The sequence below is a fragment of the Xyrauchen texanus genome, chromosome 45 (genome assembly GCF_025860055.1).
Source record: "Xyrauchen texanus isolate HMW12.3.18 chromosome 45, RBS_HiC_50CHRs, whole genome shotgun sequence".
Lineage (NCBI taxonomy): Eukaryota > Metazoa > Chordata > Actinopteri > Cypriniformes > Catostomidae > Xyrauchen > Xyrauchen texanus.
Genome location: NC_068320.1, coordinates 1129793 through 1154544, shown reverse-complemented (window position 1 = coordinate 1154544; position 24752 = coordinate 1129793). Strand labels below are relative to the sequence as shown.

At 43.4% G+C, this 24752-nt stretch overlaps 1 protein-coding gene across 1 annotated transcript in view; it reads left to right on the top strand.

The window, feature by feature from the left end:
• The window catches only part of si:ch211-262h13.5 (uncharacterized protein LOC571127 homolog), an 84854-nt gene that overhangs the window by 19372 nt on the left and 40730 nt on the right, over nt 1-24752 (top strand). The window contains exon 5 of the mRNA XM_052118161.1: nt 10264-10365. Within this exon, the coding sequence (XP_051974121.1) occupies nt 10264-10365 (102 nt within the window). The remainder of the gene's footprint in view (nt 1-10263; nt 10366-24752) is intronic.

The following is a 24752-nucleotide window of genomic DNA, read 5'->3' as shown; positions in this document are numbered from 1 at the left end:
GTTCTGCCCACTGGGGGTCGACAGTTTCACTCCGGTTCGCCCGGGGGTGGAGCGGCTGTCGTCCGCCTCAGTGTGGAGGAGTGTTCGAGGACCATGCGACGGTACATCAGAGAACCAGTGAGTGAGCTTTTTCTCTCTCTCCTCTCTCTCTCCCTTTCGCACCGTGTTGGCCTTTTCCCTCGCCTATTTTGTTGTTGTTTTTCCCCTCCTGTCTCCTCCCAGGGCGAGGAAGGCGGGGATGACCACGCGGGACGCGAGATACACCCCGCCCCAGGGATGGGGGTGTACGTCATGCCGGTGGCACCCGGCCTGAGATAACGCCGGGAGGAATGTGGAGCGGAGGGGGCGGGGCCGGGTCGGAATATCGCGCGCCCGGTCCCCAATCAGCCTGATGAGGCGCGCGAGGGATAAAGGCGGCCGGTGACGATTGTTCGAGAGAGAGAGAATTACGGGCATGTCCGTCATGTGTGTTTGTTTATGTGTTTTTGAGTTTTCATTAAATTATTATTTATATTGACAAGCCGGTTCTCGCCTCTTCCTTGCCCATCCTTTAACTGTTTTACAATGACAAATAACTAGATTAAATAAAATTCTCCACCATTAAAATCATAATACAATGTCTTGTTGTATCCGCTCACAATTTCTACTGTAAGGAATTAGCTTTAATAAGTGAATTATGATTCATTCACTAATTGGAGTAATATTATTCTCACGGTTTATTGAAAATAATATCACACGTATTTACGTACAGATTTGAAGGGATGAGATTATTTATCAAAATATACCACATTCATCTTTGAATACATAAATCTAATCTAACACATATATACATGAGACAGGTTGGTGAGTAGTGGCAGAATGTGAAATAAATTATCAATACAGTGAAAATGAATTTATGGAGTCTGTTGACAATGCCTTAAAACATGTATCTTTATTTGAGTCTACATCGATTTGCTATCAGATTACCCAAAGTATTTAACTAATACACCAGCACTTTGAGCACGATATTGGAGATGTACTTGCGTGTCTTTGTGTTTCCTTGCATTATTTGTGTTGCTTGGTTCTTGCTCGAAAGTTCGTTCTGTCTATGTTTTGGACCTCTGTAAAATCAGATAGTTATTGTCTGAATGAATGATTAGGTTGGCTTTGAAGCAAGGCCTTCTCATGGACCATAGAGAGTGAGAGGCTTCCTCGGGACTTTGAGTCCTGAGCTTCCTTGGACCTCTCATGGCATGATTCTGGTTCCAAAAAGATTCAGAGAAGACCACGAGGGAAGAGTCAGAGCAAAGTCTGAGCAGTCAGAAGAGCCGGAGAAGATGAGAGAAAAGGGACAAAGACCGGACGTTCTTCCTGTTTGGAAACATTTGAACTGAAATTGGCCGCATCCCCAAAGGTGTCCTGCGCCAAACAGAAGTAACTTTTCAGGGTCACATGGTCAACTGGGCTGTCTTTTCTGACAGCTGATTTTATGGTCCTTTGTTTCAGATTCTTTTACAAAAATCCCGCTCAAAATGTTTCATCATTAACTTTATATCTCGCAAATGGTACAAGAGGCATGACATTCGTTGTCATCAGCTTTCTCTGCATACTCCAGTGAACGTTTACATACTAAACATGACATTCTTTCATGGATATTATACGTGTAGGTAACAAAAACGGACAATCCCTGGTTACAAATCATACTGGTTAATTAACTGGTTATACAAAATTGATAAAACATTACACGCATTTTAAAGGGGTATATCAGGCTATAATCATTCATTTGTCAGCTATAAAAGTTAACACCTTTCAAAGCAATTGTCAGAATTACCTAGCAAGACTAGGTATTGTATAAATCATGGATTTAAATGCATTCTGTATATTTTAGAAGGTTAAATCGGCAAAGTAAAGACTTTGTGTAGAATGTTCCTGGATTAAGATGAAATGTGTTAGCATTCGAGTGCAAATCTGATGGTCTTTTGGAAACCTTTCAAAGAAAAGTCTGCTTTAACTCACTGCGGAAGTTCAGAAGGTCATGCTGAGGGGCATTTCTGACCAATGACCCTTTTTGCTTTGAATCATGGTGTTTAGAATGTCTTGACCATTTTAGTGTCCAAAGTCAGGCCTTCAGTAGGATTCTTGATGCTTGGTCCATTAATTTATGATGTTGAAGAATTCCAGGATTAACTATGTTGGGGTTTTCCTAGATTCAAATCATGTAGTTTCCATTCTTCTGCATGTATAATACTACACAACTCTCCCTAGCATTTTTTGAATTTCTGGTGAGAACTCAACTGTGCTGAAACAGGGGGTTTCATGACCTTTTAAAGACACATAATTGGCTGAGCTTGATAGAAAAAAATACTTACAGTAACAAAACTGAAATATCATAGACTTTACAGAATACAAATGACAAATACAATTTCTTAGACAAAGCAAGCAAGACCCATCTCATCAATTCATGCCCCATGGAGCTAAAGGCCTCTTTCTTTAATAATATTTTGTCTCACACTGTATCCTTGACTTTACCGCAATAGTACCTTAAAGCCATTGTATAAGGTCTGTGTTGAAGATGAGGTCCTCCATATTTCAGCATATAGTGAAGACAGTGATGGTGATTTTATAGCAGATCAGTCAAGCGACAAATACAACCACTCAAAGACATCATGAAAATTACCCACTGTGTCAAAGAGGACCAACTGTGGTAGACTGGTTGTCAAGAAGAGGAGCATTACAGTCGGAAGAGGGGAACTCACCAAAGGACAGCGTGATCTTTAATCTTACCAGCCAGGAACTGTGTCCACATACAGTAAGCCTTTTGAACAAACGCCTTTGCTTTTATAGAACTAGTGATATTTTTGTCACTAAAATTTGTCATTTAAAAAATTCTGAACTCTTAAATTGAAATGTTTCTGAAAAAATACAAAACCCATATACATTACAAATTAAATCTTACTAAAGAGTTCTTCCATAAGATCCTAATATACAGTTAAAAAAAAGATTTTCAGACTTTTCTTTAGGAAGCACATTCCCGGTTACTGATTTCTGACTAAGAATTAGAGTCAATCAATCTCTCCCACCAAGTCCAAAAGGATTTGATTAAACCACCTGGTCCTCCATAGGGGTGGGACACAAAGGTCTTATGGAGCCCCTTCCAATTTTGCTGACTTTGTTTTGAGACCCCAGTAACATCTCAGATATCTCGACGTTGTGTCGAAGAAGCTACACTAGGGGTCTCTCTTGAGTGCTGAATATGCCTCTGATCTACGAAAAAAGGCCAATGAGAATTAGGCAGACAGTATTTGCATACCCCGCCCCCGGACATACGAGTATAAAAGCGGAGAAATACGTTGAGTTCATTCAGAAATTTTCTTCGGAGCCGATGTTCGTGTATGCAGTCAGCTGCGAGTTACACACCCGTTCCTGTTCCTCTGACGCTTGCCTGCTGTTGGATCTATGGCGCACTTCAGTAGCTTTTTCCTTCTCTGCACGGCAGTGCAGTTTGCCCCTGGGCGCTTCAACAGCGCAAAACTAAAAGAGTTTATCGTAAAAGAGTGATTTTCTCTGAAAGAGTATTTTCCTCTAAAAGAGCAAATACACAGCTGGCGTTAGGGTTAGTGCGCGTGGAAATCGCTACTCTCTAACTCAAAGACGCGATAGAGCCTGTTCCTCCAACTGAGATGAAGAAGGGTTTCTACAGCCCTTACTTCATCATACCCAAGAAAGGCGGCAGCTTACGACTGATCTTGGACTTGCGAGTTTTCAACCAGGCTTTGCACAAACTCCCATTCAAAAAACACTCACGCAAAAACACATCTTAACTTGCGTCCGGAATCTAGATTGGTTTGCAGCGGTAGACCTGAAGGACGTGTACTTTCAAGTCTCAATTCTGCCTCGACACCGACCCTTCCTACGGTTCACGTTCGACAGCCAGGCGTATCAGTACAAAGTCCTCCCCTTCGGCATGCAAAGTCCTCCCCTCTCCCTAAAGATGGCCCTGATGATCGCGCTCGCCTCCATCTCTGTCAGCGAGTTCCTGGACTGCCTGGAGTTCGGTCCGGCAGACACATATGTGATCCTAAGACCGCGACCGGGCTACATGCCCAAGGTTCCTACCATGCCCTTTAGAGACCAGGTAGTGAACCTGCAAGCGCTGTCCCCGGAGGAGGCAGACCCAGCCACAGTTGCTGTGTCCGGTACATGCCTTACAGTAGTCACTGTAATGAACTCATAGTATTTCCTTGCCTTTATACCCGTATGTCCAGGGGCGGGGTATGTAAATACTGTCTGCCAACTTCTCATTGGCATTTTTTCATAGATCAGAGGCATATTCGGCGCTCAAGAGAGACCCCTAGTTTCGCTGCTCTGTCGCAACGTCTCGTTCCCTCCATCAGGGAATGGAGGTTACATCCGTAACCTAGATGTTTCGGTTACCCTCGTGATTAGCTTTGTTGTGCTAAGCAGCATTAAGGCATGTCCAGCGCCAGGTAAGATATTTAAACTGCAGGATCCATAGACATTTCATGGGAAGCAAACAATCTACAGGAGTCTGCTGTTGTGTTACTGTGTGTTCATTTTATTGTTTTACTTTGTTTTAGAATAGTATTCATTGTTAGACTTGTGCTGTTTGTTTACTATGTTGTACTTTGTTGCACTCACATTGCTTAAACGTGTGTGTGTGCAACATTGTTTTTGACATGTCCTAGGGTATTCACTGCTAATTTTAGTTGTTTGTTTATTGTAAATCAAACTAGTGTTATTTTCAGTGTGTCTTGTTTTAGAGTATTATTCATTGCTAAAGTTTAGCTTTGTTTTTTTGCTGTGTAGCCTACTGAAGTTGCGTTTGTTCGTGCATTTGTCACTTCACGCGACCCTTAGTTTTGCTCACTCTCTCAAACACCCACCTCCTGTATGCAGCTCTTCTCTCTCTATGATCTCTCCTCTGACTGACTGACCCCACCACTTGTTCCCTTGACCCAATTCCTTCCCACCTTCTTCAAGCCATCTCTCCATCCATCCATCCTACCTGCACTCACACACATAATTAACATATCTCTACTTATAGGCATTTTTCCCACAACATTTAAGCAGCCTTGAGTAACCCCGCTGCTTAAAAAACCTGCACTTAACCCCACACAAGTAGAACAATGCAGACCAGTCTCTCTCATCCCATTCATGGTGAAAACACTTGAAAGGGTGGTTTTAAATCAGATCTCTCGCAGAACAAGCTGCTGGATGACATTCAGTCAGGCTTCAAAAATGAACACTCCAACAAGACTGCTCTGCTGTCTTTCACTGAGTCACTGAGACAGGCAAGAGCTGGATCCAGACCATCCGTCCTGATTATACTGGACCTTTCTGCAGCCTTTGACACAGTCAATCATCAGATCCTACTCTTCACCCTCGCTACTCTGGGCATCACAGGAACTGTGTTTGACTGGTTTAATTCCTATCTCTCAGGTAGGTCCTTTAAGGTAGCCAGGAGAGGTGATGTGTCCAAGTCACATCGGCTACCTACTGGGGTACCTCAGAGCTCAGTGCTTGGGCCACTTCTCTTCTCTATATACACACAACATCACTTGGACACATCATTCAGGCATATGGTTTCTCTTACCACTGCTACGCCGATGACACACAGCTCTACTTGTGTTTCCATCCCAATGAAACCATGGTGAGTGCTTGAATCTTTGCCTGTTTAGCAGCCTGGATGAAGGAACACAACCTGTAACTTAACCCGGAGAAGACTGAGGTCCTCATCTTTCCAGCCAACCCTGCTGTTGAACACAACATCATTATGCAGCTGGGTTCAACTACAGTAATGCCTCAATTCCAACTCAGTTTCACAGAACACATAACAAAGACAGCACGATCATGTAGATTTAAACTCTACAATATCAGGCAAATAAGAACCTTCCTCTCTGAGGAACGTATTTTTCAGTCACTTGTCATAACTAGACTGGACTATTTTAACACTCTCATTGCAGGCCTCCCTGCATGTGCAGTTAGACCCCTGCATACCTAAAATAATTTCTGCGGAGGTACATTCCCACCAGAAGCCTGCGGTCGGCTAATGAGCGGTGCCTTGTTGTACCAAGTCAAGTCAAGTCAAGTCAATTTTATTTGTATAGCGCCTTTCACAACACACATAGTTTCAAAGCAGCTTTACAGAATATTAGCATTAACAGACGATAAGAACTGTAATGTCTATAAAGTCGATTAATCATCATTGTGTAATTTAGATAAAATACGAATTTTAATAATGTTTATAAATAATTAAATGATAATTGTATTAATAACCCCAGTGAGCAAGCTGTAGGCGACTGTGGCAAGGAACACAAAACTCCATAAGATGTGGATTAATGGAGAAAAATAACCTTGGGAGAAACCGGACTCACTGTGGGGGCCAGTTCCCCTCTGGCTAACATTATGAATGTAATGTAAATATTAATTATGTATAGGTAAAATCATGGTTTAAAATTATTAAACTAAGTGATAAGGGTCATTGATTAAACATAGATTGTGTTTGAACTGTAAGATTAATGACCAAAGTCTTTGAAGTCCATCTTGATTAATTGCAGAAGTTCACATAGATGCAATTGTCCTTGTTAATTGGCTGATGAAGGCTTTTGCTGGCAATTGTTAGTCTAAGCATTTCATTTCAGGATCGTAGTCCATAAATAGACCGAGGTGATGCAGGTTGGAGTTGGCATAATTTCATCCTCTGAAGTCCGTCATAATAGATTGAAGTGATGTTTGGCTGGCACCGGCTGCATTTAGTCATCATCATTCAGCAACATGAAGCAGTGGAGTCCAACATGAAGCAGGAATGGTGCTGGATCCAGCCGGTTCTAGTGACCTCAGGATAGGAGTCCCGAGGTTGAGACAGGGAAACAAATAAAAAGATGTAAGCGTAGATGCCATTGAATTTATTGCAGAGTTAGAGATCATGCTCAATGTTTCTGGTTTCTGGTTCCGGCAGACCCAACTAAAGCAGCCTAATTGTGGGATAAATTAGGTGTATGCCTGGCTAAATAGATGAGTCTTTAGTCTAGACTTAAACTGAGAGAGTGTGTCTGCATCTCGAACAGTGTTTGGGAGACTATTCCATAGTTTAGGAGCCAAATATGAAAAGGATCTTCCTCCTTTAGTGGATTTTGATATTCTAGGAACTATTAATAGGCCAGACTTTTGCGATCTTAATGAACGTGTTGGAATATAGCGTGTTAGAAGATCACTTAAGTACTGCTGGAGCTAGACCATTCAAAGCTTTGTACGTAGTTAACAGAATTTTAAAATCAATACGGAATTTAACAGGTAGCCAATGTAACGATGATAAAATGGGGCTAATATGATCATATTTCTTGGTTCTCGTCAGCACTCTGGCTGCTGCATTTTGAACCAATTGAAGTTTATTTATTGATCTTGCTGGACATCCTCCCAGTAATGCATTACAATAATCTAGTCTTGAGGTCATGAACGCATGAATTAGTTTTTCGGCATCAGCAACTGAGAGCATATGCCTTAATTTAGCAATATTTCTTAGGTGGAAGAATGCTGTTCTACAAACATTTGTAATTTGATTTTCAAAGGACAGATTGGTATCAAATATAACACCTAAGTTCTTTGCTGTTGAAGATGATGTAACAGTACATCCATCTAGAGTCAAATTATATTTTAGTGGCTTATTTTTAGAGTTTTTTGGTCCAATAATTAAAACCTCTGTTTTGTCAGAATTGAGTAGAAGGAAATTTCTGGCCATCCAATCTTTTATTTCATTGATACACTCTGCTAATTTTGAGAATTGTGAAATCTCATCAGGTTTTGAAGAAATATAAAGTTGTGTATCATCAGCATAGCAGTGGAAACGTATTCCACGATTCCTGATAATATCTCCCAGGGGAAGCATATACATGGAGAAAAGCAGAGGCCCTAAAACTGATCCCTGTGGCACTCCATACTTTACTTTTGTTTGGTTTGACAATTCCTCATTTAAATAGACAAAGTGGTAGCGGTCTGCTAAATATGACCTAAACCATGCTAATGCCACTCCACAAATTCCAACATAATTCTCCAGCCTATTCAAGAGAATGTTGTGATCTATCGTGTCGAATGCAGCACTAAGATCTAAAAGCACTAGAAGAGAAATGCAGCCGCGATCAGATGATAAGAGCAAGTCATTTGTAACTCTGATAACACAAAAGAGTTACCAAACCACTTTCCTGGACATTCGGTTTCACTGTAACACATTGGTGGAATGACCTTACCAACTTCATCCGTGAAGCAGACTAGATCTCTGTCTTCAAAAAAATGACTAAAACGCATCTTTTCCATGAGCACTTAACCACTCACTCATATAAAATAAAAATACAAAATTATAAATATTTTGGTTGATGATCCCGCAACGCAATCCGCTCTGAACAGCTGGAAGCACAGCAGATGAAATTGGCTGTCTGGGATGGCTCCATTTAGCCAGGTTTCCATGAAACACAGAGCATCAGAGTTAGAAAAGTCCTTATTTGTTTTAGTGAGTAGAAGAAGTTTGTCCATTTTGTAGGTGAGGGAACAGACATTTGACAGATGAACACTCTGCTAAATCCACACTGACAACGCTTCACAAGCATGCCGGTTTGCTTCCCTCATGTGCATCTTTTGGACTGCTTGTAGAGCACCGAGGCACCTCCATCTAAGATGTCTAATAAAAAGTCTGAATAATCAAACACTAGTAAAATAATTCAGGAATGCTCAGCAGTTCAATTCTGGTGAAACTGATCAAGAAAGAGTGACAAAAAACATGACAAACAAACAAGCAGCCATCTGAGGCACCATCATGAAACATTTGGAAAGGGGTGAATGCTTCCCGAACCCCTTCTTTCATGGATGAGAGATTAACATAATCTTACTGCAATTTCAATAAAAACTCATTGGGGCACCTAAACCTGTACATCTTCATTGCTTGCCATGTTGCTAGAAAAAAGAGCAAATTGGTTTTATTATTGCTTACCATATTATCATGTTCCAAATTCTCACCTTTTAAGTATTAAAATGCATAGTAATTTCTAAGTTAATAAATTACATATTATATATATATAAAATCATATACTGTACTGTGCAAACATTTTAGGTACTTTTGAAAATGTTGCATAGTGAGTATGTCTTCAAAAATAATTACATAATTATTTTTCATTTATCACTAAATGTCATAAAAAGTCCAGTAAACATAAAAAAGCTAAATCAATATTTGGTGTGACCACCTGTGCCTTTAAAACAGCACCAATTCTCCTAGGTACACCTGGGCACAGTTCTTGGTTGTTGGCAGATAGGATGTCTCAATTGCTTCAGTCTCTTTATGTAATCTCAGACTGACATGATGTTCAGTGGAGGGCTTTGTGGGGGCCATGCCATCTGTTGCAGGGCTCCCTGTTCTTCTATTTGCTAAAGTAATGTTTGAGAGTCTAACATTTATATTTCCTATTGACACACTAAAGCTGAAGATATAAATAACTATCTTAAGACAAATGCTTTTGTGAAACTTGTTTTATCTTATCTTATCTTATCTTATCTTATCTTATCTTATCTTATCTTATCTTATCTTATCTTATGTCTTAAGACTTTTGCACAGTACTGTATATTTAAAGAATTAAAACTTTAAAATGAATATACCTGTATGTGCTCTTTTTGGATCTATATAAATTCACTTTCATTTAATTTATCAGCTGCATTTATTTGTCAATGTTTTTATATTTGTATTGCATTCAGATTTGTTTCCAGCAGTCCTCTTATGCTCTTGCGGCAGCATTGGTGTTTCTTCTTGCAGTGTAAATGTAAAAGTAAATTGCGCACTCTCTTTCTCCATATTTCATGTGATTAGCTGCTAGTGCCAAACGTTACTTATTCATGTGCAAATGCTCATTAACTAATCATGAACTCGGGATCAGACTCTGAGTTGACAGAGAAGGTATAGAACATTGTTGTAGCATTTAAACTGTGTTGGATTGGTTTGGTATTGTCAACTCAAAACCAGTCCTGTAACCCTGAGTTTTATTGGCTAGCCTTGTGACAAAAGCCAGCAGCAGAAATGGTGGTCAAACACAGTCTACGTAGTCAAACTTGCAGAAGATACGTTTTTTAGTCATCCACAAAGGTAAAAACAAAGGGATCAAATATATGGGTAAATTATTTTATATATAATTGGATGGGTTTATATTAATAAAATAATTATTATTACTTTTATTATATTAATAAAATGAGGCTGATATACTGAATCTTGTTCCTTTGTTTTTTTAGAGTTCCCCTGTTTCCACAAGTTTTGTGGAGTACACAGTTCAGGAATGCTCCACCGCTCCATTCCCAGAGATTCTATGTGATCCAGGACATGACGGTAAAGAGGTGGGTTCATGCAATCATCCATTACCAAAAAATGTCCAGCCTCGTTTAATTGGATGTTTTTATGTTGGATCACAGACTATGAACAGAACATTCATTATTTACATTTACTTAACTGGTTTTCTGACTAAATAAGAATTTTTATTGATTGCTTTTCCCTTAATTTGTCAAATGGTGTGCTCTCTGTCATTATTGCCATTATTTTTTCTTTTGTATGTCTGTCATTAGTGTAGTTACATATATTACCATTCAAGAATGGCCTAAACAGTTTAATTTTAATTTTAATTTATATTATCCAACATATCCACTTCTGCCATTACTTACATTGCTCTGTACATAATATACAGGTTTTTGTTCTTTATATAACAGACTGTATTAGATTTGCACTACGTGTGTGTATGTGGGTATGTATGAAGGTGAGTGTATGTACGTATATGTATAATTATTTAATTTGTGTTCTTTTTTGTTTTTAATTACCTATGTCTTGCAGCTGTTTTTGGTATTGTTTGTATTGTTGTTGACTGGAAGCTCCTGTCACCAAGACAAATTCCTTGTATGTGTAAGCATACTTGGCAATAAAGCTGATTCTGATTCTGATTCTGATTCTGAACTGCCATGGTAAATACTCTATGCACTTGATGCTCTAAACCACTAAGTGGTACAATATCATGGTAGTTGACATTACCCCCATAAAAAAGAAAATCTGCTGGTCCACCCATTACATTTTACAGTTTACAACAATGTATAGATGTACATTCACTACAATGTTATGGGTTAATGTTAAATGGAATAATAAAAATAAAAAGGAATGTAGCTACAAGCCATCAGGCATTATATAGCCAGCTAGGGGGTGCCACTTGTAGTAGTTTGACCAGAGATTATTTGATAAAAACCTCTGTGAGTTTAGCATAGGAGCGAGTGCAATGATCAGCTAGCATGTTTCGACAATAAGTCACCATTTGCGGACACAATACAAATGAATGAGGAGAGACATAAACTGACACCCACCTGTCAGTTTATGTAGGGTTAACCCTAACCCTAACCCTAACCCTAACCCTAAAAATTGTCAGAGACTACTCCTATAAAACAGCAATTTTATCATAGTAAACTTCACACATAGTTCACTCCAAAAAGTACACTACAAAATGTTGTATAAAACATGTTGAACATAAGTGGACAGGTGGTCAATTCATTAAGTGATTAGCTGTGTCCACACAAAAGCAGTTTATTCAGCACACTGATGTATCTCCACCATTAACATCCATTCAAAAAGAACAGCCTCGGGTCTCCTCGTCAGTGTATCACCACATTACGCTTTGTTTTGATAACCTTGAAGGCTCCCCCTTGGTAGAGAGGTTCTAGTTTGACACCTGAGATGAAAATGATGAGCAACGTTCTTTTGACGATCCATTCACATTGTTTTGTATGTGAATGGATTGGATGGGATACAAATTAACCATTATGTTATCTCCTCATGAACAGCTATTTATTACAAAAGTGCTACAATAGGCAGCATCCATTGAGCTGTAATGTGGCTAAAAGTTTACAGACTAATATGTGCCTGAACATATTAGTCTGGACTACCTGTATCTGGAGGTGGTCCCCACTCTTCTTGCAGCCCCTCGTTCAGATGATTACTGGCAGACACGAGTGTTCAGATTTCTGAAAAGAAATATGGCAGGCAAAGAGTCATTTATATTCAAAAGTATTCAATAACCGATTGTACAATTTATTCATCAAGAGAGCGCTACCTGATTGGTCCGAAAAAACTATAACCCAACCCCTGAACCTAACCCTAACAAATCAGGTAGAGCTTTTCTCTTTAATATAAATTAGAAATCCAGCACCCGCTGTATTTCCCATAGATGGATTTTTAAATTACATGTAAAACATCTAGTCAACGTCAAGCTGACAGTGTCGACTACATTAGTTATAGTTGACTTGTTGACTAATCTGTGAAACCTCATCACACATTCTGGCTATTTGCACTCCAAGTCAGATGGAACCAGACAAAACTATGGAAAAGTCTAAATGTTCAGTCAGATAAGTGGGATTAAGTGTAAAGCATTTGAATTGGACTTTTATTGCGAGCAACCTAAGTTCGAATCTGCCTTTTTCTGATCTCATTCTTCTTTCAACGTGTCAGAAAAGACAGACACTTTATTTTAAAACATTACCATTATTTTAATAAACAGTAACATATAATATAGTAAAAGTGGAAATTACTGTAAGTGTCTCTCTGTCACATATGTGGGGAACTTTAGTTTTGATTTTGGATTCTTATGTGAACAGCAGATGTGAACCACAGGTGTGAACTTTCCTTGAAGTTGACTTCACTGACTATGTTTGAGACTCACATTATCACCATACACTGTTGGGTATGGCAGTACTCCCATGCCGCTGGCAGCACCCACGTCTGACATGGTCAACAAGCCAGCGTCCACGCATGCCACAGTCAACGAGCCAGTGCCCACGCCTGCCAAGGTCAACGAGCCAGTTCCCGAAGCCTTTGCCATCCCAGAGCTAGTTAAAACCTCTGTCTGTTCCAGAGCCAGAGCCTGAAGCCTCGACTGTCCCAGAGCTAGCGTCTGAAGCCTCGACCGTCCCAGAGCCCATGCCTGAAGCCTCAACCGTCCCAGTGCCAGTGTCCTTTTCCATGGAAGCCATTCCTGCAGCAGTGCTCCTGGACGTTCGGAAGAGGAGGAGGTGGAGAAGGGCCCATGCTCGTCATTCGCTGACTGCACTCACAGCCATGTAGGCATCTCGCCTGCCGCTGCCAGTGCTTCCGGCCACAGAGGCCGTTACCCACTCGCTGCCAGTGCTCTTGCCCATGGAGGCCGTTTCCCAGTTGCTGCCAGCACTCCCGACCATGGTGGCCATCAATGAGCCTGTCCAGTTCCCTGAGGCTGTCGACGAGCCCATCCAGTTCCCAGAGACTGTTGACGAGCCTGTTCAGTTCCCCGAGACTGTCGATGAGTCTGTCCAGTTCCCCGAGACTGTCGATGAGCCCGTCAAGTTCCCTGAGGCTGTCTACAAGCCTGTCCAGTTCCCCAAGGCTGTCGACAAGCCTGTTCAGTTCCCTGATGCTGTTAACGAGCCTGTTCAGTTCCCTGATGCTGTTAACGAGCATGTCCATTTCCCTGTGCTCATTGACCCTGTCCAGTTCCCTGAGGCTGTCGACAAGTCCGTCCAGTTCCCTGAGGCTGTCGATGAGCCTGTGCAGTTCCCAGAGGCTGTCGATGATTCTTCCAGTTCCCTGTACTCACTGAGCCTGTCCAGTTCCCTGAGGCAGTCGACAAGCATGTCCAGTTCACGGAGGCTGTCGACGAGTCTGTCCAGTTCCCTGTGCTCATTGAGCCTGTCCACTTCCCTGTGACCATTGAAGATTATATTTACATTTACATTTATTCATTTGGCAGACGCTTTTATCCAAAGCGACTTACAAAAGATGAAAAACATCAGCGAATCATCTTAGGGAGACAGTGGTACAAAAAGTGCCATATTACAAAGTTTCACTATCATCAGTGAACTTTTTTTTTTTAGTGACCGGTTGAGTGCTTTTGGAAAAGATGTGTTTTTAGCCGTTTTTTGAAGATAGAGAGTGAGTTACCTTCCCGGATTGAGTTGGGAAGGTCATTCCACCACCGTGGTATGATGAAACTGAAAGTCCGGGAAAGTGTTTTGGTGCCTCTTTGTTTTGGAACGACAAGGCGACGTTCCTTAGCCGACCGCACGCTTCTGGTGGGAACATAGCTCTGCTTAAAGGTTTTTAGGTATGCTGGAGCAGACCCAGTGACTGTTTTGTATGCCAGCATCAGGGCCTTGAATTTAATACATGCATGAACCGGCAGCCAGTGGAGAGAGACAAAAAGTGGTGTAACATGTGCTCTCTTAGGTTCATTAAAGACCAGACGTGCTGCTGCATTCTGGATCATTTGGAGAGGTCTAATAGCACATGCAGGAAGGCCTGCAATGAGAGCGTTACAGTAGTCCAGTCTAGTTATGAGAAGGGACTGAACGAGCAGTTGTGTGGCATGTACAGAGAGGAAGGGTCTTATCTTCCTGATATTGTAGAGTGTAAATCTACATGCTCTTGCAGGTTTTGAAATGTGGTCAGTGAAATTTAGCTCATCATCAATGGTTACCCCTAGATTTCTGACCGTTTTGGAAGGTGAAACTGTAGTTGGACCCAGCTGCACGGTGATGTTGTGTTCAACAGCAGGGTTGGCTGGAAAGACAAGGAGCTCAGTCTTGGCTGGGTTGAGTTGAAGGTGGTGTTCCTTCATCCAGGCTGAGATGTCTGCCAGACAGGCAGCGATTCGAGCGGTCACTGTGGTGTCATTGGGCTGGAAAGACAAGTAGAGTTGCGTGTCATCAGCGTAGCAGTGGTAAGATAAACCATGTGACTGGATGATGGGTCCCAGTGATGTTGTGTATATGGAGAAGAGAAGTGGCCCAAGCACTGATCCCTGAGGTACCCCAGTAAGTAACTGGTGTGGCTTGGATACTTCCCCTCTCCAGGCTACCGAAAAGGACCTTTCTGAGAGATAAGAGTTGAACCAGTCAAGCACAGTTCCAGTGATGCTCAGTTTAGAGAGGGTGAAGAGTAGGATCTGATGGTTGACTGTGTCAAAGGCAGCAGAAAGGTCCAGCAGAATCAGAACGGATGATCTGGATTCAGCTTTCGCCTGTCTCAGCGACTCAGTGACAGACAGCAGGGCAGTCTCAGTGGAGTGTCCACTTTTGAAGCCTGACTGATTGTCATCCAGCAGCTTGTTCTGTGAGAGATAGGTGGAGATCTGATTGAAAACTGCCCTTTCAAGTGTTTTTGCCATGAATGGGATGAGAGAGACTGGTCTGTAGTGTTCTATCTGTGTGGGGTTAAGTGCAGGTTTTTTCAGCAGTGGGGTTACTCTAGCCTGCTTAAATGTAGTGGGAAAAGTGCCTGCAAGAAGGGATGTGTTAATTATGTGTCTAAGTTCCGGTAGGTTGTGGGGTGGTTGGAGAGGAGGAGTTTAGAGACCTCAGTGTCAGTTAAAGGAGAGAACATAGGGAAAGAAGAGTTGCATACAGGAGCCAGGTGTTTGACAGGATGTGGTGCAGTGAATGTATTGCTGATGGCTGTAACGTTATCAGTAAAAAATGTCTGCTGTCAGTGATGTGTCAGGTGGTGGAGGGGGAGAGCAGAGAAGTGTGTTAAATGTTCTAAACAAGCTACGAGTGTCTGTGGTGCTGTTGATCTTGGTCTGGTAATATTAAGTTTTTGCAGTTTTAACGTTATTTGAAAAAGTTGCATGCAGAAGCTGATATTTACCTAGATCAGCTGGATCTTTAGATTTCCGCCATCTCCTTTCAGCTGCCCTGAGATCAGTCCGATGTTCACAAAGGACATCAGACAGCCAGGGGCTGGGTGGTGTAGTCTGTGCTGGTCTAGAGGAGAGAGGACAGATGTTGTCTAGACAGGTTGTTAAAGTAGAGCTAAATGTGTCTGTGGCAGTGTTTACATCAAGCATGGAAAATACATTTATTGTGGGAAGAGAGGCAGAGACATCAGTGGAAAGGCAAGAGGGTGAGAGGGAACGGAGGTTACGGAGGTTACGGCGAAAGGAAACAAAAGGTGGAGTCGGTTTTACAATGGATGGGAGAGTCATGTTGAATTGAACAAAGTAGTGATCAGAGACATGTAAAGGTGTAACAAGAATATTAGAGGTGGTACAGTTACGTGTAAAAATGAGGTCCAGCTGGTTGCCCGACCTGTGAGTTGCTGTGGTGTGTAGTCTTTCCAAGTCAAATGAGGCTAGAAGAGTATTCAGTTCAATGGCCTGGGGCTTATCTTGGTGTATGTTGAAATCGCCAAGAACCACAAGTGGCCTGCCATCCTCTGGCATGGAGGACAGCAGGACATCCAATTCCTCAAGAAAGCTTGTCAGCTGACCTGAGGGGCGACATGTAATTTTGTGGGTTGCATAGCAGTAATGGCATGGATTTCAAAAGATGTATTGTTACATAGTGAAGCCTGTGGTGAAAAAGTCCAGTTATTATGAATGAGCAAACCTGTTCCCCCACCCCTACTAGTATTTCGAGGGGTGTGGGAGAAGGAGAAGTTGTTGGAGAGAGCAGCAGGTGTTGCTGTATCCTCAGGATGTATCCATGTCTCCGTCAGTGCCAGGATGCTGAGGGTGGACAGTGTGGTGAAAGCTGGGATGAAGGCAGCTTTGTTCACAGCAGACTGGCAGTTCCAGAGTCCAACTGAGAACGAGAGTGGAGCAGGTGTTGAAGTGCAAAGCGGCCGCAGGTTGAGTGGGTTGCGTTTTGTCTTGCATCTGTATCTTGTGAAAGGTCTACAACAGATAACAGGGATGTGCTTGAAGGCATGTGTTATTAGTGAACTAGACATGTTAGTATATATGTATGTATAAGTAAAATAAGAAAAGAGATCAAAATAAAAAAATAATTAAGTGCTTTGGTGAGTAGAGCCTTGTCCGTGTCCTTGCTCGGTGGACTCACACAGGTAGACTCGCTGGTCTTTACCCAAGTAGGTCTTCGCAGGAGGAGGGCTTGACACGAGGGCCACCACTTCCACTGCTTCCGCGTCAGCATTAAGTCCAATAAATACACACTTTAACGAGCCGTTCAGTGGAAAAAAGCATCCACGCCTTAATGCTACTTAGCACAACAAAGCTAGTCACATGTTCACCCGAAACCGAAACTCAGGGTTGCGCGGGAACAAACGCAACTTCTGTAGAGCGCAAATAAATTATGCTGCACTTTTGCAATAAATAATACTCTAAAACAAGTGAAGCACTGTTTGCAGACACTAAAAGACAATAGTTTTACACACACTGGATAACCAACCCGAAGTCTAAGCAAATCTAGCAACGAATCCTACGTGACAGGTCAAAACAAATCTAGCAATTAATATTATTTGACAAGTCTAACAATTCTATCAGCGAATACTATGGGACAAGTCAACACAAATATAGCGCACACACACCAAACACACGTTTAAGCGACCCGCGTTCAAGACAGTAAACAAACAGCACCTGATCTAGCATTGAATACCACTCTAACAACGTTAAAAACAATGAAATAAACACACTTACATACAACTGCAGACTCCTGTAGATAGATCGCTTCTATCACCTCTCGTACTGCGAATAACAGGGGGTCGAGCCACTTATCCCAATTCCTAGCGTCTTCGTGTACGAACTTACGAATCATATTTTTGAGCATTTTATTAAATCGCTCCACTAGGCCATCGGTCTGCGGATGGTACAAGCTAGTGCGAATCGACTTAATGCCCAACAGTTCGTAAAGTTCGCAAAGTGTACGTGACATAAACGTTGTGCCCTGATCGGTGAGGATTTCTTTCGGAATACCCACCCGGGAGATTATCTTGAAGAGTGCCCCTGCAACACTACGTGCTGAGATGTTGCTTAGAGGCACTGCTTCCGGATATCGCGTTGCAAAATCCACTAGGACTAATACAAAGCGATGTCCGCGTGCGGTCCGTTCTAATGGCCCGACGAGGTCCATTCCAATTCTCTCAAAGGGGACCTCGATCAGTGGAAGGGGGCACAATGGCGCTTTTGGGGTGGCCGGTGGGTTAACCAGCTGACATTCGCGGCACGCCGCACACCACCTGCGGACGTCGCCGCCAATGCCCGGCCAATAGAAACTATTGATATTAGATGGAGCAGTGTCTTCCTTTCTCCTAGGTGACCCGCCATGGGATTATAGTGAGCCGCCTGAAAAAACATTTCCAGGCGGCTCCGTGGAATTAACAGCTGTGTTACATTTGAGCATCCTGCGTCACTCTATATAACCGGTCATTTAGAATGGTAAAATAAGGGTATGAAATGGCGATGCCCGGCCGGAGTTGTTGACCATCGATTATTCTCACTTGGTCAAAGGCGTGCTTAAGGGTTTCGTCCCTCGACTGCTCCAAAGGGAAATCCCCCTCAGGGAATTCCCTGAGAGGAGGGGCGGTAACCCCGCCCCCTTCCTCGTCATTCCGACTTGAAGCGGTCGAGGACGGCCCCGGCTCCGCCTCCCCTGCAAAATCATCGCACATCGCACATCTCCTCATTTTAGTGCAGGACCCATCCATGCAAACTCCCTCTAATACATTTCTAAAGCCCGGCCAATCGGTCCCCAAAATCAGCGGATGAGTGAGGCGGGAACTAACCGCTGCCTCCATTCTATGTTTTTCCCCCCGAAATTTGATCACCAAGGTCACCATAGAATACTTGTGAACATCCCCATGCACACACCTCACCCTCACCAGTTTAGCTGTGCCCAAAGCCCCGGGTTGAACCAAGCGTTGGTGGATGGTGGTCTGATTACAGCCTGTATCCAGCAATGCTTGTTAAGTACCCCCCTTGATTCTTACCGGAATCCGGTACGCTCCAGCCCGATCGGGGGCAGCCTGCTGGACATCGGAGACCCGCACCACCGTCCCCACCTCCATCAGCGGACACTGATCCCGGAAGTGGTCCGGGTCTCCGCATCTCCAACACGCCGGCCCAGGCGCTACGCCCGTACCTGCGTCGGTGGGCGCCCCCACCTGAGGGGGAGGGCGGCTGAAGGTTGGGGAAGGGGAATATGTTGCTTCCCATGGCCGGGAAGCTGGTCTCATGAATCTTCCTCGCCTACGTGGGGCAGGAACAGGCCCTGGGGAGAGAGCAGAGCGAGAAGGCAGAGAGGAAGGAGAGGGAACAGGGGAAAATACAGGGGAAGGGGGAAGGGGGAGAGAGAGAGAGGGCTCCTCCCCTCGGGATCGCTGCCATGTGGTCCTCCGCGAGCCAGACAGCAGCCTCCAGCGACGCCGGGCGGTGGCACTGGACCCACTCCGCCGATTTCCTGTGCAGGCCTTGAATGAACTGTTCCAGCACTACCTGGTCGATGAGTCCCTCGACTTCGCGGTCCCCCACTAGCAACCACCTCCGGCAGGCGTCCCGGAGCCGTTGGGCAAAAGCGAATGGGCGGTCGGTCTTCTCCAGCTTCATAGCCCGGAAGAGTTGCCGGTTCTCTTCCTGGCTCCGACCAACCCATTGCAGGATGGCTCTCTTGAGGTCAGCATAGGCCAGGAGGCTTGTTGCCAGCAATTGTTGAGCCGCGAGTTGGGCTTCCCCGGACAACAGAGGAACAAGGCGAGCTGCCCATTGGTCATGCGGCCAGCCTCAAATCTCGGCGGTGCGCTCAAAGAGGTCGAGGAACGCTTCTGGATCGTCCACCGCCTCCATCTTCTGTAACGCGGTGGGGGCAAAGAGGCGCGGGTGTCTGGGGTCGCGGCTGGGGCTGGATCGGCCTCCTGGCCGAGAAGACTCCGGATCGCAAGCCGATCCTCTGCTTGAGCCTGCATGATCTCAAAGAACCGACGATCCTGGTCCTGCCGGAGCTCAACCAGGGACTGTTGGTGGCTCTGATGCATCACAGCGAGGGACTGGAGGACCTCCGCTAGCTGGGAGGACTCTATGGGGCGATTACCTTCCATGACTGGGATAACGTTTCATCACCAGTGTAAGAGAACTTCTCACAAGGCAGTTCAGGTCAGTCACTTTTAATGTTGCCACAATGTAGTACAGACAGCTTCAACAATATACATATACATAATACGGAACTGAGCCTTCAGCTACACACATATCTCTCTGTCTCTCTCTCCCTCTGTGGAGACCCCCTGGCTGCTTTTTATGCCGCTCTCCCAGTGCTCACTGAAATTAGAGACAGGTGTTAGACATAATTTAGCTCAGGTGTAAGCGCCCTTACCGCTTTTCTCTCCCGGACAGGCGCTTGACCATGCCCCCGCTGCCACAGTATTGTTTGGTGTAACATTGTCATGGTAAGTCAAGCCCATGTTTATGTATCATAGTCTATGTCAAGTCAAGTCAAGTTATGTTTATATTTTGTTTTGTTCCACTTCACGTTGGATTTCACTCATCAAAATAAACTGCACTTGAGTTCACTTCATCATCGTCTTTGTCTGCTCCTGTGTCCTGCCTGCCAGAAACGTTACAGAATACTCGACTGGCCACTATGAACCCATTAGTTCGGCTCCTATGCCTACATCAGGGGAATCATCCCCTGGAGGACTATGTGATGGACTTCTGCTATCTGGCCAGCTAGGTTGGTTTTAATGAGGTCGACCTCAAAGACTGTTTTCATTTGGGACTGAGTGAGCCAATCTCTTCCTTCATGCCTAGTGGTCGCAATCCCCTCAATCTGGCCCAATATATCGACCTCGCCCTGCTAACCACAGGTTCCACGTTCACTCTGGGGGAGGAGGATTACCGAGCCAGAGTTCCTCGACAAGGCCGCCACCGACCCAGAGTTTCACGTCATGGCCGCCAAGCCAGAGTCAGCTCCAGGCCATGTCACAGCAAGGCCTCAGCCTGCTCCAGGCCATGTCACAGCAAGGCATCAGCCTGCTCCATGCCATGTCACAGCCACGCCTCAGCCTGCTCGATGCCATGTCACAGACACGCCACAGACTTCTCCATGCCATGTCACAGCCGAACCGCAGTCTGATCCATGCTATGCCTCAGCCAAACCCCAGATTGCTCCATGCCATGTCACAAGCAAGCCTCAGCTCACCAGCCCAGGCCCGTCTGCTCCATGGTCCAGGCCCGTCTCAGCTCCACGGTCCAGGCCCGCCTCTGCTCCATGGTCCAGGCCCGCCCCTACACCACCTTGGTCCTCAGCCCCATCAGCTCTGCCCCTTCGAGCCTCTCATGGCTCCATGGCTCTGAAGTTTTCAGACAAAAAGAGAGCTAGTCCCTCAAATCCATCTGTTGAATTTATGTAGAGATCACTTTTACACTATTTCTTAAAACATATTTGATTACTTGTTCCTTCTTGACACCTCATGACCATTCAGATAAGAAGGGGCACCATATACAAGTCTGGGTCACACTTTGGGCAGTTCCGTGTGTATGTCTGAAAAGTTTATACCACCACGTCCTTGGTGTGTTTTCCCTTCTCTTTTGTGGTTGTATAGTGTTTTTGTCTGATCTTTGCCATACTCCCAATCCAAGTACCCCCTCAATTTGACTTTCCCTTGTTGGTCCCCTAAGAGACTCTTCTGCCTCTGCCAAAGTTAGTCATGCCTGGTGTGAGCTGCATTTCCTTGACCCCGCTGCTAAGCACTGAGGTGCTCTCCGATCCATCCCACTCCCATTCCCAAATGTAAGCAAATATCATGGGTAGTGTGTTAAATGGTGCTCCACGCATTTTACTTATCATTATTTACAGGCCTCCAAAATACTCTCCAGCCTTTGCTGAGGACTTTACAGAACTGTTATCAACAATTAGCATGTACATGGACCCACACACAATCATGGACACACTCTAGATTTACTTATCAGTAAGGGTCTAAACATTTCATTGATTGTTATTAAGGATGTAGCATTGTCTGATCATTTCTGTATTTTCTTTGATATATTGATCTCTCCTGCCATTGAAGCTAGATCTGTGTCTGTCAAGAAGAGATGCTTAAATGAGAACACTAGTGTACTATTTATGAAGGTTATATCTTTAACACCAAGTATATCTGCTGACTCTGTTGATTTTCTCCTTGATTCTTTTAACTCAAAAGTTAAAAGTGTAATTGATGATATTGCTCCTGTGAAAGTCAGGAAGAAGAGTGGCAGACAAAAAGCACCTTGGAGAAACTCAACAGCAGTGTAAAATATGAAAAGACAATGCGCATGTGGCGGAAGACAAAACTTATAGTCCATCATAACATCTACAAAGACAGCATCCATGCTTTTAATATGGAATTAGGCAAAGCTAGACAGACTTTCTTCTCGAATATTATAAACAGCAACTTAAACAATACACGCACTCTTTTTGTGACTGTAGAGAGACTGACAAACCCCCCAAGCCAGATTCCCAGTGAAATGCTCTCAGACAGCAAGTGCAGTGAGTTTGCTTCTTTCTTCTCTGAAAAAATAAATAATATCAGAAAGGTGATCAGCACATCCTTGAGTTGTGCTGGGGTCAGACAAATCAAACCACAACCTGAGAAAGTAGTTACTATGTCTGATTTCAAAGAAATTGATGGCAAAATTTTGGAAGCAACCGTACAGCACCTTAAAACATCAACCTGCGCCCTTGATGCACTTCCCACATCTTTTTTCAAAAGTGTGTTCAACTGTTTAGAAGCAGATCTCCTAGAAGTGATAAACTCCTCACTTCTCTCTGGGAGTTTTCCAAACTCCCTGAAAACTGCAGTTGTCAAGCCCCTCTTGAAAAAGAGCAATCTGGATAAGACCATATTAAGCAACTATAGACCAATCTCAAATCTTCCTTTCATAGGCAATATCATTGAAAAAGTTGTCTTCAATCAGCTGAACAAATTCTTGAACTCAAATGGATACTTTGACAATTTTCAATCTGGTTTCCGATCGCATCACAGCACAGAGACAGCGCTCATAAAGATAATAAACGATATTCGCCTAAATACTGATACAGGCAAATTATCAGTACTGGTACAACTCGACCTCAGTGCTGCATTTGACACTGTCGATCACAACATACTTCTTGACAGGCTGGAAAACTGGGTGGGGCTTTCTGGTATGGTCCTAAAATGGTTCAGGTCATACTTAGAAGGGAGAGGTTATTATGTGAGTATAGGAGACCATAAGTCTGAGTGGACGTCCATGACATGCAGATTCCCTCAAGGCTCAATTCTTGTGCCACTCCTGTTCAACCTGTATATGCTCCCAATGAGCCAAATAATGAAAAAGAACCAAATTGCTTACCACAGCTATGCAGACGACACGCAGATCTACTTAGCCCTATCACCTAACGATTACAGCCCCATTGACTCCCTGTGCCAATGCATTGATGAAGTTAACAGTTGGATGTGCCAAAACTTTCTTCAGTTAAACAAAGACAAAACTGAAGTCATTGTGTTTGGAAACAAAGATGAAGTTCTCAAGGTGAAGGCATACCTTGACGCTAGGGGTCAAACAATTAAAAATCAAGTCAGGAATCTTGGTGTGTCTCTAGAGTCAGACCTTAGCTTCAGTAGTCATGTCAAAGCAATAACTAAATCAGCATACTATCATCTGAAAAATATTGCAAGAATTAGATGCTTTGTTTCCAGTCAAGACCTGGAGAAACTTGTGCATGCTTTCATCACCAGCAGGGTGGATTATTGTAATGGACTCCTCACTGGCCTTCCCAAAAAGACCATAAGACCGTTGCAGCTCATACAGAACGCTGCTGTCAGGATTCTGAGCAGAACCAGAAAACATGAACATATCACACCAGTCCTCAGGTCTTTACACTGGCTCCCAGTTACATTTAGGATTGATTTAAAAATATTATTACTGGTATATAAATAACTCAATGAGCTAGGACCTCAATATATTGCAGATATGCTCACTGAATATAAACCCAACAGATCACTCAGATCATTAGGATCACATCAGCTAGAAATACGAAGGGTTCACTCTAAGCAAGGAGAGTCTGCTTATTTTAATCTCTTCTATGTAAAACACTTTGAATTACCATTGTGTATGAAATGTGCTATATAAATAAACTTGCCTTGCCTTGCCTGCAGTGACTGGCGTGGATCCAGTTAGCCTTCTCCATGATTTTCACTGCAGAGTTGGTCACTAACAGCACCTGGTTGGGCCCGGTCCTCCTAGATTTCCTCCAATTTCTCTTTTTATAGTCCTCACCACCACCCAGTCTCTCGGCTCTAGATCATGGTTTCACCTGTCTATGAATATCACAAAGCACAGCAAAAAGGTTTGCACAATAATGCAACATTTCATCCTCACACTGGTCAGTATAAGGCAACTGCCTTTTTTGTGATCCAATTCCCAAGTTAAGAGGCCTGTTAAACAAAATTACAATGGGCTCAAACCATTTCATTTTCTGAGCCTTGCCCACATCTGCATTAACACCAGTTGTAATGCGTGAACCAAATGTAGTCAATTTTCAACTGAATATTTGTCCAATTTTTTTTTGTATGCTTTTTTCACTTTCGACTGCTCCCCTACTCTTAGGGTGGTAGGCACGTTATGTTGTCGTATAAATTCTCAAATACTGACTGGGGTTCCATTGTTACTGCTAATTTTCCTGGAATGTCCCATCTTGGATTATTTCTAGTGTTAGAATTTTTGCTACTGTACTTACGTCTGTCTTTCTGTGGGGTACGCTTTTACCTACTTGGAGAACATGTCTACAGTCAACTTTTGACTGGTAGTGTAGGCCAAAAATCTCTTGAGCATATTAATGAAGAGTAATACAATGCATTTAAAAAGATTAGTAAAAATATCATTGTTTTTCCAATTTCCCAAAATGGTGGACTTTCTACCATTTGATGAAATTGAACCCTTCAGGTTTGACATTGGAATTCAGAGATTGTATTTCATTTG